At 68.5% G+C, this 14,650-nt stretch overlaps 2 protein-coding genes across 4 annotated transcripts; both read left to right on the top strand.

Moving 5' to 3' along the window:
• Nucleotides 1–283: 283 nt before the first annotated feature.
• SLC52A3 (solute carrier family 52 member 3) lies at nucleotides 284–4,253 on the top strand. 3 transcript variants are annotated; one of them, XM_074843074.1, is made up of 5 exons: nucleotides 284–492; nucleotides 955–1,256; nucleotides 2,282–3,352; nucleotides 3,571–3,694; nucleotides 3,845–4,253. In XM_074843074.1, exons 3-5 carry the CDS (start codon nucleotides 2,325–2,327, stop codon nucleotides 4,055–4,057), a joined length of 1,365 nt encoding a protein of 454 aa, XP_074699175.1. In that variant the 5' UTR covers nucleotides 284–492; nucleotides 955–1,256; nucleotides 2,282–2,324; the 3' UTR covers nucleotides 4,058–4,253. The 3 variants fall into 3 exon arrangements, with proteins under 3 accessions (XP_074699175.1, XP_074699178.1, XP_074699177.1); XM_074843077.1 differs by lacking the exon at nucleotides 284–492 and having other exon boundaries at nucleotides 1,254–1,373; XM_074843076.1 differs by lacking the exons at nucleotides 284–492; nucleotides 955–1,256 and adding an exon at nucleotides 1,635–1,769.
• Nucleotides 4,254–8,011: 3,758 nt separating this feature from the next.
• Nucleotides 8,012–13,226, top strand: SCRT2 (scratch family transcriptional repressor 2). Its single transcript, XM_074843403.1, has 2 exons — nucleotides 8,012–8,254; nucleotides 10,481–13,226. The coding sequence occupies exons 1-2, from the start codon at nucleotides 8,131–8,133 to the stop codon at nucleotides 11,185–11,187; spliced, it is 831 nt and encodes a 276-aa protein (XP_074699504.1). The 5' UTR covers nucleotides 8,012–8,130; the 3' UTR covers nucleotides 11,188–13,226.
• The last annotated feature ends 1,424 nt before the right edge of the window (nucleotides 13,227–14,650 follow it).

The following is a 14,650-nucleotide window of genomic DNA, read 5'->3' as shown; positions in this document are numbered from 1 at the left end:
TGTGAGGCATCCTGGGGTGGTGGGTGCTGCGATGAGATGGGATGGGATGCAGGGGGGGGTTTGTGCTGCTGGGAGTGACCTGGCCTCTGTCTCCTCACCCATGTCACCTCCCGGATCACCAAGCTCACAGCTTGGCTGATCGCCTCGTCCCATCTCGCTGGACGTGGGGTCAGAGCTGCCCGGTCCCGCAGTGCACCCGAGGTGGGACAGCCACCACACTCAGGGGTCTCCGAGGGTCCCATCCCTGCCCGTGACCCTGCAGAGATCCCCGGTGGGGACAGGCACCATCACCGGGTGACATTTTCACCTGCAGGAAGCAGCCTGAAATAGGTGGGGGACAGTACAGCCGGGGACAAGTGCAAAGTTCAGGACACCACCAAGAATAATCACCGGCATCCAGCCAAGCTGGGGTGCGTCGGGCCAGCGGCAACACTGCGGGGAACACCGTGTGCCACGGCCGGGCAGGCAGCAGGCATGGGGCTGTCCTTGGAGGTATGTGGGGACGGACAGCAGCAGTGGCCCCCCGGGCTGGCAGGGAGAGGGCAGGAGGGGACCGGGAGCAGGTGGTGGCACAGTTGGACTTTGGCCACCGGGACGGAATTTGGAGCTGAAAGGTCCCGGCTGGCCCCCGGGGTTGGGCTGAGCAGGATGAGGGGGGGTCAGTGGTGGGGAGAGGGGAGCGGGACCCCGTGGCTGGCCCCGTGCCTGCCCGGGGGTGGGGGCTGCACTGGAGAAAACTGGGGACCCACCAGGAGGGGAGGCAGGAGCAGGGGGGGTCTGAGCCCCTGCCCCCTCCAGCCATGCCCCTGTGCCCTGCCCTGGCCCATGGGCACTCGTCCCTCAGGCCACGAGGGTCCCCTCAGGAGCAGGGCCCCCCCTTATCCCTCCAGGATCTACAGTGCTTTTCCTGACGCTTTCTTACTGCTTTTATCCCATCACCCGCTGTGCTGGCAGCCGACCAACCCCGCAGCTCCTCTGTCCCCCCAGGACCTGCTGGGACCCCCCCCACCCAGGACAAGCACCCTGAAATGCAGCTTCGGACCCCGCTGCCAAGCACGTGGCAGGAGGGCACAGGGTCCCCCCCGGCCACCCCCCGACCCTGGGACTCTGCCAGCTGGGACCAGGACGAGGAACAGAGCGGAGCCAGGCCGTCACCCGTCTGCATCCGGAGGTGGTGACGCGCTCGCCTCACGTCACTGCCCCGGCAGCTCGGACTCGCTCCCGCCCGCGTGTTGCTGCCCGTTCCCCAAAGCGCAGTGAGTTCCCCCTTGGGAGATTGCCGAGGGACCGGTCAAACCGGGAGCCCGTTTCCGTCCTGGCTCCCGCTCCGTCCCAGCGTCCCCCGCTGCCTCCCCGCGCGGCCGGAGCCATGGGTGGGTTGTTACACCCGCCACGCTCAGCCCCGGGAGACCTGAGTTTCCTCCGGCGGGCTCAGCGCCGCGGCAGAGAGCTGGAGTCGGCTCGGCACGGGGACACGGGGGACATGGGCCGTGGGGGTCCCTCTTCCCGGGAGTGGGATGGGAAAGGTGCCCAGCGCGGGCAGAGGATGTGGCTGGATCCTGCCTGACTCAGCTCGTTGTTACAAGCCGAGGCTGGTTTGCAGGTGGGGCTGCCAGGGCCCATCTCCCTGCGGCTGCCAGAGCCTGTCGGCACCGCGGGGGACCTGGCCGGGGGGAGACGGGCGCTGCTTTGCCCAGCCCTGCAGATGCAGTGGGAGGTACGAGCCTCCATTCCCAGCTGAGCCGCTGCCCAGGCCTCTCGGCACCCAGGTGAGAGCCATCTTCACCCCGTGCCAGGCTGTGCCGTGCCGTGCCAGGCTGTGCCGTGCTGCACCGCGAGCCAGGGCAGGTTTGATGCCCCGTCGGGTGCCATCTCGGCTCCGTGCCCAGTGCTGCCAAGCCCCAGACTTCCCGGACAGGGCCCGGGCGGAGCTGAGCAGGTCCCGCACCCGGTGCAGGAGGGCAAAGTGTGATGACACTGGTGGGGGGGGTCCCCAAGGCTGGCAGGAGGGCAAAGTGTCATCACCCCACGGGGAGCGGGGGGGTCCCCAGGGCTGGCAGGGGGCAAAGGGGAGCCGGGTGGGGCAGTGGGGCAGCCGTGCTGCTCTGGGAGTCCCACACTCCCATAGCGTGTGGGAGAGGAGCTGCTCTGCCTGTCTGCCTGCCTGCCCGCCTGCCTGCCTGCAGGAGGGGGAACACAGGCAGCGGTTGTGAGAGAAGAGGGTCAGGGTCCAGGGGGGGTCAGATCTCACCCCTCCACTGATTAAAGCCTCTCCCCGCAGCACAGCAGCGTCGCCCCCAGGGCTGGGCACCCAGCCCTGAGCCATGGCACTGCTCACCCACCTCCTCGCCTGCGTCTTTGGCATGGGCTCCTGGGTGGCCATCAACGGGCTGTGGGTCGAGCTGCCGCTGCTGGTGACGGTGCTGCCCGAGCAGTGGGACCTGCCCTCCTACATCACCATCGTCATCCAGATGGCCAACGTGGGGCCACTCTTCGTCACCCTCATGCACCGCTTTCGGCCCGGCTTGCTGAAGGAGGTGACTGTTATCTACGTGGTGGTGTCCGTGGGTGTCGTGGCCTGCTTGCTCCTGGCCTTCCTTTGGAACTACACGTCCCCCATCGCCGGGAGACCCCACAGCACTGCCTTCCTCGTCCTCACCTTCTTCCTGTCTCTGGTGGACTGCACCTCCTCCGTCACCTTCCTGCCCTTCATGATGCAGCTGCAGCCCCAGTACCTGACCACCTTCTTCATCGGCGAAGGGCTCAGCGGGCTGATCCCCGCTCTCATCGCCCTGGGCCAGGGCGCTGGCATCTCCACCTGTGCCAACGTCACCCAGGTGGTCAACGTCACCACCGGGAATGAGACCGTGGAGAGCACCATCTTCCAGCTGGAGACCCGCTACCTCCCAGCCAACTTCTCCACTTTCTTCTTCTTCCTCCTCATGACTGGAATGATGCTGGCCTGCTTGCTGGCCTTCTTCTTCCTCGCCAGGCAGCCCAAGATGTGGGAGCTCTCCCAGCAGCAGCTGTTCCCCAGCAACATCATGCTGAGCTCATTTGACCAGATCTCCGACGATGGAGCTGGCTCGCAGATGAGCAGAGGCTGCCCATGCCCAAAGGATGCCAAGCAGCCCGGGGACAACCTGACAGAGAAGGTCTCCTACCCCCTGGCCAAGCTCACCCTCATCTACCTCCTCATCGGTTGGGTGAGCGCTCTGACAAATGGGGTGCTGCCATCCGTGCAGTCCTACTCCTGCCTGCCCTACGGCAACACCGCCTACCACCTCGCCACCACGCTCAGCTCCATGGCCAACCCCCTCGCCTGCGTCGTGGCCATGGTCCTGCCTGGAAGGTGGGTAGCAGGGTGTGTGCCCCGGGTGGGGGAGCTTCTGCCCCAAAAACGGCCCCCTCTTTGCAATAGGGAGGGGGGACAAGGCACCGGGTGGGAGAGACACCCCGGGAAATGAGGATGGAGCCAGCACGAAGCCAGTCAGCCTGTGCCGTGGGTCTGTGCCCCTCACCAGGGACGGGCTGGAAGTGTTCCCAGTGTCACCCACGTGTCCCCTGCAGGTCCCTGGCCCTGATGGGCACCCTCACCGTGGTGGGGACGGGCTTTGGTGCCTACAACATGGCCATCGCAGTGATGAGTCCCTGCCCGCTCCTCCAGCAGTCCCAGTGGGGCGATGCCACCATTGTAAGTCACAGGGTCCCTCTCACCTGGGGAGGTTTCTGGGGCCACCCCTGGCTCCGGCCTCGCTATGATGTCCCCCGTTCCCACAGTGGGGACCCCTCCCCCTCCCCGGCCCTTCTGACTTCTGTCTCCCCCCCTCCCCTGCGCTGCCAGGTCCTCTCCTGGGTGCTCTTCACCGGGACACTCTCCTACGTGAAGGTGATGGCCGGGGTGATCCTGCGGAGCTGCAGCCACAGCGCGCTGGTGTGGTACGGGGCGCTGGAGCAGCTGGGCTCCCTCCTCGGGGCCCTGCTCATGTTCCCCCTCGTCAACGTCTACGGCTTCTTCCAATCCGCCGACTACTGCAGCCTGCAGTGCCCAGCGTGAGCGGGGTGGGCACCCTCGGACAGCCCCTCCCTTGCCAGCGTGCACCCCCAAAACCAGCGAGGGCCGGGAAGCAGCGCTGGGACCGGGGCGGCTGCGGACACATCTCCCCAGCAGGAGCAGCTCCATGGTTTTGTCCCCAGCCCGGGGTTTTGTCCCCATCCCTGTCACGTTGGAAGCAATAGAAGGTGTTTGCTCAGCCCTCAGCCTCCCTGCTGCCCGCGCCCCCCCCATGCCGGCAGGCAGGACTGCCTGTACCAGTGCCCCCCCACCTCCTGGGTACCCCTCAGCTGGGGTCACATCCCATCCCTTCCCCTCGGGGGTCTGGAGCTGTTTGGCATCGTGCCCCAAAGCCCCCCCAGGGACCCCGCGGGTGGGCACGGCCCCAGCTGCGCCCGGCGGCACTGCTGACGTTGTCGGCCCCGCACAGTGGTGGCAGAGACCCCCCCCGGGATGGGGGCTTTGCAGCCAGCTGCGGGGAGCAGGGACAAAGGAGCTCGGGCAGGGCTGTGCCGGAGGGACCATGGGGGGCAGGGGCACGGGTCAGGGGGGCTTTCACAATAGCAGCTGGGGAAACTGAGGCACGGTGGGACTGGGGGGACACACCCAGCATTTGCCATCCTCTGCTGTGGCTCCGTCCAGGCTTTCTGCTCCCTCCCTGCAGCCCGCTGCCCCCCTGCACCCCACCTCAGCGCCGCTGCCCCCTGAGACGGGCAGCACTGGGGGTGCAGAGCCAGAGGGGGGGCCACACCACAGCCCCAGGCCCATTCTGGGGAGGGGAGGGGGGTTGGCACGGGACCGGTGCCAGGGCTGTGCCACCTGGTACCCAACCGCACCCCGGCCATGCCAGCCAGGGTGGGGGCCGGGTGGGCACCAGGGCCCGGCAGGGACGGGGGGGTCGGGGGGCAGCGGCAGCCCCCACACCCCGCACGCGCCTGCGCCCCTTCTGCGGGGCACGAGGCAGCCGGGCCTTTGTCCCCGGCCCTTTGTCTGGCAATCTGCTCCCCGAGCCGGCGGCAGCGCCAGACCCGCGCCTGTCGTGCCTCAAAGCCACGGATTGGAGCCACGATGGGGCTCCGGCTGCGGCCCGGCCGCCTGCGGGAAGGACGCGGCTGGAATAACTAATAGCCAGTAGCCCCCCGAGCTGGCCACGCTGGCGGGGGTCCCACGGCCCAGGCAGCAGAGAAGGCAGGAGCGAGGGCAGCGGGCTCTGCCCTCCCAGCACCACCAGGCATCGCCCCCCCACCCACCCCCAGCTGACCCCACACCAGCACATGGCCAGGATCGGGCCCTGTGGGGGACAAGGGGCAGGAGGGGGGGAGCTGAGGAGATGTGGGGGGCACCGCGGGGTGGTTTGTCTCATCCCAAGAGCAGGATGAGTCCCGTGGCCCTCGGTGGGGAGCTGAAGCGGGGACCCCGCGAGGATGCTCCTGCCCTTGGGAGCCCCCAAAGACCCTCGCCCACCGGACCCCCGCGGCCCCCTCCCTCTTGCCGGGGAAACAATCGCCTCCGATGGGAATTATTTCCATACAGCTGCTCAGGAAGGCACAAACCCGGGCGCAGCGGCGGAGGAGAAAGGCTGAGCCTTTCTTCTGGCGCTCCCCTCCCTCCCCAGCGCGGTGGGGGCAGGTTTGGGGGGGCCCAGCCGCTGCAGTCAGCAATATTAGCACAGCGCGGCAGGACTGATTGCAGGTTATTAACATACATTATCTCAGTCCCCTGCCTCTGAAAGGAGCCGGGTTCCTATCCCCCTCTCCCAGCCCTCCCTCCCCCTGTCTTTTACACTTAATTACCTCCCTTATTACACCGCAGCCTGGAGAGAGACAAAATCCCAGGGCAGTGGGCAGGCAGGCGGGCGGGCAGGCAGGCGGGCAGGCAGGCAGGCAGGCAGGCGGGCAGGCAGGCAGGCGGGCAGGCAGGCAGGCAGGCAGGCAGGCGGGCAGGCAGGCAGGCAGGCAGGCCCAACTAGGGCGTAAGTAATCGCCCGTTCTGCAAACGTGCCTTCAAGGAGAGAAACGGCACACGCACGGATAAATAAATCAGGGAGCAGAGGCCGGGAGCCCAGGGCGAGGAGGGGGGGGGACGCCAGGAGCAGCCCGGCAGACAACGTTCCCCCCAGGGCTGCAGCCCTGTGGGAGAGGTGACCTTGAACTTGGCAGAGCCCTGACGTCAGGGCAGCGCTGCGGGGCCAGATGGGCCTCGTGTTGCTGCCTGCGAGCCCCGGCCGAGCGCTGAGGGAGGGGGGATGCGAGGCGAGACCCCCAACCCGTGTCGGGGAGCAGCCCCGGGGACCCCCCCAGCCCCAGGAAGAGGCCTGGTGGGGGGGGCGTGTGGAGTGCCCTGGGATGGGGGGGATGGGGGATGCTGGGGGATGTGGGATACTATGGGATGGGGCATCCTGTGGGATGTGGGATGCTGTGGCACATGGGGTGTGGGATGATATGGGATGTGGGAACCTGTAGGATGTGGGATGCTGTGGGCTGTGGGATACTCAGGGCTGTGGGATGCTGTGGGCTGTGGGATGCTGTGGGCTGCCCTGGGCTATGTGGGGCCACACAAAGCAGTGAGCGGGGTCACACTGGCCCAATGTGCTGCCGGAGTGGCCCCAGCCCTGGCTCCAGGCATGACTGAAGGAGCAGCCGTGGCTCTGAGTAGCCCAGGCCCAGGGTGCTGGCCATGGTGGTGCCACTTTTGGCCCTCAAGCCTGATGCCACATGCCCGGCCAAAGGGGCTGGTGGCCAGGGGTGCTCAGGGCCACCCTGCGCCGGCCGTGCCAGCGCTCTGCCTGCGGTGACAGACGATGTCCTTAGTTAAGTGCTGCGAGGCTGCCGGCACAGCACAGGGCTCGGGGAGAGCAGGGCCCGCTGCCAGCCAGGTCTCGGTGTCACCCGCCGGCCCCTGGCCAGCACGGCCACAGGGAGAGCCAGCCCCGGGGCCACCGACTGCCTGCAGGACCGGGGCCTCATCCTGCTCCGGGGAGGGCGGCAGCGGAGCGCGGGCGAGGGGAGGCGGGGGAGTGGGGGCTCTGGCAGGGAACAATGCACCGCCACGAGCCCGGCTATTGTTGTGGGCTGCGAAGGTCACGGCGCTTCCCCGGGGACAGGGATGGGGATGGGGACACGGGAAAGGGAGAGAAGGTGGGAAAAGGGACAGGGAAGAGGAATGGGGAGGGGAAAAGGGCCAGTGGGCAGGGGTGGGGACAGGACAGAGGTGGGACAGGGATGAGGGCACGGAAGAGGGAACGGGGATGGGGACAGAGGACAAGGGCCAGGGGAGGGGATGAGGAAAAGGGAAAGGGGTCGGTGGAAAGGGACAGGGGACAGAGATGAGGACAGGGATGGGGACAGGGAACAGGGATTGGAACAGGGAGCAAGGACAGGGACAGGAGAAAGGGGCAAGAAACAGGGACAGGGTACAAGGATGGAGACAAGGGACAGGGACAGGGATGGGGACAGAAGCAGGGACAGAGATGGGGACCCCCGCCCTACAGCCCCGTCCCTCGCAGGCCCTGGGGGCTGGCGGCAGGGAGACAAAGGCGGTGGGAGGCAGCAGTGTGTCCCACCCCCACCCCCCACCCCCCCGTCCCCGCGTGTCCCCATTGTCCGTGGCCAGGGGGGGTGGGGGGGGCAGAACCCGGGGGAGGGACGGGGGGACCCCACACTGCCGTGATGCCCGGGGTGCCCCACGCTGCCGGCGCCTCGGGGGGGGCTCCGGGAGTGGGGGGGGGTGGGGGGGCTCCGGGCGCGGCCGGGTGGAGCGGCCCCCTCCCCCCCCTTGGCCGCCTGCCTTCCTCCCTCCTCCTCCTCCTCCTCCTCCTCCTCCTCCTCCTCCTCCTCTTCCCCTCCTCCTCCTCCACCTCCTCCTCCTCCTCCTCCTCCTCCTCGCCGCCCTGCTGCCTGCCTGCCTGCCTGCCTGTCTCCCTGCCTGCCTGCCCGCTCCTCGCCGCCCGCACAGCCGGGGCCGGAGCGCCGGGCGCAGCCGGGGCCGGGCCGGGGGGGGCCGGGGCGGGGGCGGGGGCGGGGGCCGGGGCCGGTACCGGAGCTGTCCAGCGCTGAGGGCGCCGGCCCGGCCCCGCCATGCCCCGCTCCTTCCTGGTGAAGAAGCTGAAGGCGGAGGTTTTCCCGGCCACCGGGGCCCCCGCGCCCCCCTACGCCCCCCTGGAGCCCCCCTACGCGCTGCCCGGCCCCGCCGCTGGCGATGGTGAGTGCGGGGATGGGGGCTCCGGGGGGTGTCCCCCCCCCGCTATTGTGTGTGAGTCCGGTGGGGCACCGGGGGAGCCCGGGGACGGGGCGGGGGGGACGCGGGGCAGGACGGGGTGGGGGTCCCCGGCGTTGTGTCCCGCAGCCGGGCGTCGTGCGGGGGGTGCAGAGGGGCGGAGGGTGGATGGGGGGGGGCGGGGGGGATGTCATCCCTCCTTGCCTTGTCCCCCTCTGCGGAGCGACCGGCTCCTCCTGAAGTTGGTCCTTGGGGAAACATCCCCTGGGTGACAGCGGCAGCCCCCCCGTGGGCAGCCCACGCTGTCCCGGCCGGCCCCGCTGCCCCCCACGCCCGTGGCCGGTTCCTTCCCCCGACAAGTTTTTTTTTTGGAGGGGAGGGGGTCACAAAGCAGCCCGCTGCGGGCGGGGGGGGGGGGGGCGGGGGGGAGCGGGAGCCTCGCCGTGCCTGCGGGTTTCATTGTTCGCAGCGGTGCCCCCAGCCCCCCCCTCCACCCCATTCCCGGGAGCGCGGGGGGGGCTGTCGCCTCCCCGGGACACTGGGAGCAGGCGGGGGAGATGCGGGGGGCAGCCCCCTCCCCACAATGCTGGGAAGGGTGTGAAGAGCTGGGCTGGGGGACTGGGGGAGCCCCATCCTTGCAGGGGACACTGGGATGGACTCTGGGAGTCACCCGGGCTGGGCAGAGACCCCCGACGGGGCGGCCCAGGGACCTGCCCTGGAAAAGGGGGGCCGGGGGGGTTGGGGGCGTCTGTCCCGAGCCGTGGGCTACTCGGGGACCGGGAGGCTGAGCCGGGTGCGGGAATGGGACCGATCCAGCCACGCATAAACCAACGTTGCCTGACCGCTGTGTCGCTTGTCCCCCCCTCTCGCGGCTCCCCAGCCTTTGGTGGGTTTTCTCTGCTGCGGGCAGGGGTGCGAGGACTGTCTGGCCCCGGGGGGGTTCTCTTCTCCCCCCCCCTCCATCATCGGGAGCCAAGAGCTGGTGGGGGAGGGATGTGCTGCAGCTGGGCAGAAGCTGCCGACGCTGCTCTCCTGGAAATAACCTTGCTGCATGCTCGGAGGCAGCGTGAGAAATTGCTGAGCAGAGCGCTTTCTGCACAGCCCGCGCGACCGCGCTGTCAGCACGGCGCGGGGGGACGGGGGGGCCCAGCTCTGTCCCCGCCACGCAGCCCCCCCACCTCCTCACCGCAGGCACCCCCAGCCTCCACGGGACAACGGCAGCAGCTGCTCGCCCTGGGCAGGGGGTCCCATGGGTGGGGTGGGGTGGGGGGGCCTGGATTTAGAGGATGCTCGGCCGCAGGTGGGGTGGGGTGTCCACGCACGGGTGAGCCTGGCCGTGCCCCGGGCCCCCAACAGCCCCCGCTGTCACTGACAGCAGCTGGCAAGGGCCTGTGTGCGCAGGGCAGGAGACCACTGGGACCAGTTTGGGGGCCCCGGGGTGGCAGCGTGTCCCCCAGTGTCGCTGGCCCGGCAGGGAGGGCTGCGCTGTTCCTCCCGCGGTGACCTTGGTGTGCCAGCACGGAGGGATGGGGGTGCCCACGCAGCACCCACGCTGCCACGGGTCAGGAGTCCCCAACCCAGAGCCAGGCCGTGAGCCCCCCTGCACCAATGTCACATGGGGGTTACACTACTGGAGTGGCACCCGAACCCCTCTTCACTCATGGGGGGCTGGGGGTCCCTCTCCTTGGCGGGAGCTGCTGGGCCTCTGGGTGCTGCCCCATCCCTGGGGAATAGCCCCCCTGTGGGGGGCCGGGGGGGATGCGGGGGGGCATTTCCCAGCTTCTTTGCTGGTGAAGGGAAATCTGGGACAGCCTCTTCCCCCTCGCCCCGTCTGCCCCCCGGTTTCCAGAGGCGAGGAGGTGGACTGAGCAGAGCTCATTACCGGTGAACAATGAGGCTCTCGGCACCGACAGCTGCCTGGCGGCTAATGGCCCCCGGGGGGGCGGGGGGGGGCTGCAGCCGGGGCAGCGGGGCGGCACCCGGGCAGGCGCAGCTGGACGTCCCGCAGCCCCCATCCCCGGCTTCCACCCAGGGCAGCCCCATGGGATGGGACCCATCCTGGGCACACTCGGCCCCTGCACAACTCCAGTGCCCGGGGGCAGCCCCACGGGGACAGGGACCCCAGTTCTGCCCCCTCAATGGGCATTTTTACCTTTCCCCCATCCCTGGTGGGGCTGCCCCGGAGGTGACCCCGCTGTGTCGTCCCCGCAGGGTACCTCCAGCACTGCCTGGCACCCGCCGGCTACGACACCGACAAGAAGCAGGGTCTGCCACCGCCGCCGCCGGACCCGGCCTATGCCCCCGGCCACGAGGAGTACAGCGACCCCGAGAGCCCCCAGTCCAGCTTCTCCGCCCGCTACTTCAACGGGGAGGCGGCGGTGACGGACAGCTACTCCATGGACGCCTTCTTCATCACGGACGGGCGGTCGCGCCGGCGCAGCGAGAGCCAGCGCCGCGGCAGCCACCGTCACTCCTGCCCCGAGTGTGGCAAGACCTACGCCACCTCCTCCAACCTCAGCCGGCACAAGCAGACCCACCGCAGCCTGGACAGCAAGATGGCGAGGAAATGCCCCACCTGCGGCAAGGCTTACGTCTCCATGCCCGCCCTGGCCATGCACGTCCTCACCCACAACCTCAAGCACAAGTGCGACGTGTGTGGCAAAGCCTTCAGCCGGCCGTGGCTGCTGCAGGGCCACATGCGCTCGCACACCGGGGAGAAGCCCTTCGGCTGCTCCCACTGCGGCAAAGCCTTCGCCGACCGCTCCAACCTGCGCGCCCACATGCAGACCCACTCCGCCTTCAAGCACTACAAGTGCAAGCAGTGCGAGAAGACCTTCGCCCTCAAGTCGTACCTCAACAAGCACTACGAGTCCGCCTGCTTCAAGGGCTCCGAACACAGCTGTGCAATAGGGAACTAGCCCCCCCCCCCCCAGCCCCCTGGGGTGCATCCTCATCCCCATTCCCAGCCCCAGCCCCATCCTCATCCCCGTTCCCATCCCCATTCCCACCCCCAGCCCCGTCCCGGTCCCCGTCCCCACGCCAGCGCTCCTGCAGCTGCAGCCGGCCGGTTTTGTGGCTGCGCCGTGGCTGGAGGACGCTTCCCCGCACACTCGGTCCCCACCTGGGACGAGGGTCCCCAGAGCTCCCTGGGAAGGGCCAGATCCAGCCGGGCCCACAGAGGGACCCGGCTCCTCGCCCGTGGGTCCCCGAGCCCCCCCTGCAGCCAGGCAGGTCTCTCTGCGGGGGACTCGCTTGGGGACCTCTTCCAGACCCAGGAGAGACTTTCCTCCCCCAGCTCGTGACTTTCACCTCTATTTATTTATTTATTACTATTATTTATTTAGAGCTGCTGCTTCTCCTCCTGGGGGATCCCAGGGGAGAAAAGACACTTTTCTGCTCCCCCCAGGAGCAAAACCTCACCTTGACCCTAACACTGATGGGACCACGGGCTGGTGCTACTGACGGACAGTGCGGCTGATGGGAGGGCAGGGGTGTCAGTCCCCTGCGGAGGCTGGGGTCCCTGCAGCCCACTGCCCGGGCCCTGGGGGCACCCTGATGCCCCCCCCTGCCCGGCACAGTCCCATGGGACACGGCCCCATGGCACGGTGCTCACCGCGGCTCCGCAGCCCCAGAGTCAGGGGAAGAGCGAGGGGCTCCCGGCAGAGACCCGCGGGACGTGGCCCCTGCCAGCTCCTGGGTTGACCAGGCACAACTGGCCCCCACCACGGTGATGGGCTGGGGAACAGCCACCCCCCGGGCAGGTGCAGCCCCCCTCACCGTGCAAATGGCCAGGCTGGCAACTGGGCTGGAGCCCTGGGGCAGCACCTGAACCCCCAACCGCCCCCCCACATACTCCCAGCCTCTGCCCGGAGCCCTCCCCGGCCGGCTGCCGGCCCTCTCACCATCGCCCCCCGCTCAGGAGGAGGGGATCAGTGTAGCCGTAAAGTTTGGGTGAGTCTATTTAAATGTTCTTATTTATATTATTTATAACTTATGCTTTTCACTATTTATTTGCCAAGACTGGCAGGGCCGTGCCAGCGCTGGCTTGCAGGAGGTGGCAGAGCCGCAGCAGAGCCGCCATGCCCAGGACGCAGCCGCGGTGACACGGACGGGGACAGGACCCCGCGAGCGGACCGTGCGGCGGGCACAGGGGCAGGAGGGCACGAGCTGGCCCAGCAGCCCGGGCTCCGTGCCCTGCAAGCCTCCCCCAAAGGCAAAGCCCTTCTCCTTCGTCTTCCTCGCTGCCGCCGGCTCCTGCTCTGCTCCCTGCCCCGCGCCAGCCTGGTGGGGACAAACCAGCCATTCTATGCAACCTCCCGGCGGAGCATCCCCGCGCCGGTGCCGGAGCGAGCGCCGCGCGTGCAGCATCCCGGAGCGGGGCCCGACCCGCGCCTCCGCTTCCTACCTCGGGCCGCGAGCTGCCACGGCCCCATCACCCCGTGCCAGTCCCCGACACCTTCAGGGTTCAGCCCGGCACCCCGTGGGGCCGCACTCGCGTACCCCCACACCGTCTTCCTGTGCCGTCTTCCTCCCTGCACCGTCTTCCTTCCACCGCGTCGCCGCGGCTCGCGGGCTCGACGCCTCTCGGGGACGTCCCTGTCACGGTCCTCGCTGCCGTGGCGTGGTGGCACCCGCACCCCCACGCAGGGGAAGAGCATCGCCCCGGCCACGCGGGCACCCCACCAGCCAGTACACGCGGCAGTTCAGGCTTCCCCGGCGACGCCGGCGCCTTTCCGCGGCAGCACCGCGTCCCTCGGCACAGAACGCCGCGCCTCTGCCCCTGTCTATACTGTAAATAGCAGATACTACAGCAATAATTTTCCGTGCATGATATAGATTTTTTTCTGCCAGGTTTTGTACTCGCCAGCCCCCAGTAAGACAAGTCTACTGAGAACCGGCCGCCCGCAGTATTACTTGTAACGCGATTCAGGGATATAAAAGGGATTTCTGCCACTAACCGTGTGTGTCTCGGGGCATTTGTCCAGGGGGTGGCAGGCCAGCTGCCCGTCTGCCTGTCTCGTGGTGCCCTCGCACCCACGGGCAGCCCCAGGGCGGGAGCATCGCAGAGAAAACATCTGCCCCAAAGCCAAGGGGTGGAGATGCCCCGGCTGATGCACCCGGAGCCTCTGGCGCTGCCCACTTTGCCCCGGCAGCACCCAGACACCCCCCTGGTGTGGGTCTGCCATGGCACCCTGCTTGCCGAAGTGCCGGGGGGGGCTGCGAGCAGCGGCGGAGCGTTGACCTGGAAGGAAAGCGGCGTGTGAAATCCCAGCAGCGGGGCGGAGAGGCCGGTGGGCAGCCTGGGGGGGGCCCAGCGATGCTCACACACACCCAGCCTCACTCCCCGGGGCTTGGCCGCGCCGGACGGGAAGGATTCGGTGAGCAGATTTTATTTTGTTCGCAACCTTTCCTTCCTGCACAGGCAGAGGTCAGGGGCAGAGGGAACAACATGGCAGAGCCCCCACTCCTGCCCCCACCCCTCTCGCTGCCCACTGTCCCCACAGACGGGTGCCAAAGCAGGAGGGAAAATCATTTGCAGCCTCCAGCTCCTCAGCAAAGGCCCCGCTGAGCCCCGTGCTCCCGGTGACATCGGTGCTGCCCCACAGGCAATAATTCACTGGCAAAGCCAGCACCGGATTCATCCTGCGAAAACCCATCCTGCAGCCTCACAAGCCTGTCCCCAAGCGTCACCCGGTGCGGGGCAGCGGGTCACCCATCAGGCACGGTCGTGCTGGCATCATTTGGAGTCAGCGCTGGGGCTGGGGACCCCCCGTGCCCCCTGGGAACCAGGGTGAGGGGCCGGGGAGCAGCTGTTTGCCGGCACCACGGCCCCACTACGGGGCCAGGCTGCCCCGGTTGTGGCAGGCGGTGGGATGGGAGACCCAGTTCTTACTGGGAGCTGCTCCACCATTTGGGACACTGGTCTGGAGAAATGACCTAGAAAAATTCGGGGCTGGAGTGACGCGGTGTCTGCCCGGCCGCAGAGCATCCACGCTTCGCCGCTCAGCTCCGGGGTTGTTTCATGCCTCTTCTTCCTCTCCGAGGAGCCCTCAGGTGTTGGCACAGCAGGGATGGGGGGTCTGGGGTGGGGACAGGGTCCTGGCAGGAGGGGACACATCCAGCTCCCCGCTGAGATGCCGCAGGAAGATCCTTAGTGCCCCAGCACGGCCAGGCAGGAGCAGAGACCCCAGGGTGGGGGGCAGGACAGGGACCCCCAGCACACTGAGCAGCCCCCGGTGGGGGCTCAGCTGCCACATGCTGAGGGGTGTCCCGCTCAGCTGGGGAGCAGAGGGGTGTCCCCAACCACAGCCTCACCGGGGCAGAGAGGAGCGGGCAGCAGGCCAGCCGGCGCTGGCCCCCGTCCCGGCAGCCTGTCCTGCC

This window comes from Strix aluco, chromosome 17, assembly GCF_031877795.1.
Source record: "Strix aluco isolate bStrAlu1 chromosome 17, bStrAlu1.hap1, whole genome shotgun sequence".
Lineage (NCBI taxonomy): Eukaryota > Metazoa > Chordata > Aves > Strigiformes > Strigidae > Strix > Strix aluco.
The sequence above is the reverse complement of the archived record's forward strand: the minus strand, read 5'-3'. Positions and strand labels throughout refer to the sequence as shown.

Bases quoted from the DNA above. Each gene is read 5' to 3' on its own strand.
- SLC52A3 (XM_074843074.1), top strand. From the start codon at position 2,325: ATGGCACTGCTCACCCACCTCCTCGCCTGCGTCTTTGGCATGGGCTCC. The intron at 3,353-3,570 runs GTGGGTAGCAGG...TGTCCCCTGCAG, and splicing joins GCCATGGTCCTGCCTGGAAG to GTCCCTGGCCCTGATGGGCA. The intron at 3,695-3,844 runs GTAAGTCACAGG...CTGCGCTGCCAG, and splicing joins AGTGGGGCGATGCCACCATT to GTCCTCTCCTGGGTGCTCTT.
- SCRT2 (XM_074843403.1), top strand. From the start codon at position 8,131: ATGCCCCGCTCCTTCCTGGTGAAGAAGCTGAAGGCGGAGGTTTTCCCG. The intron at 8,255-10,480 runs GTGAGTGCGGGG...TCGTCCCCGCAG, and splicing joins CGGCCCCGCCGCTGGCGATG to GGTACCTCCAGCACTGCCTG.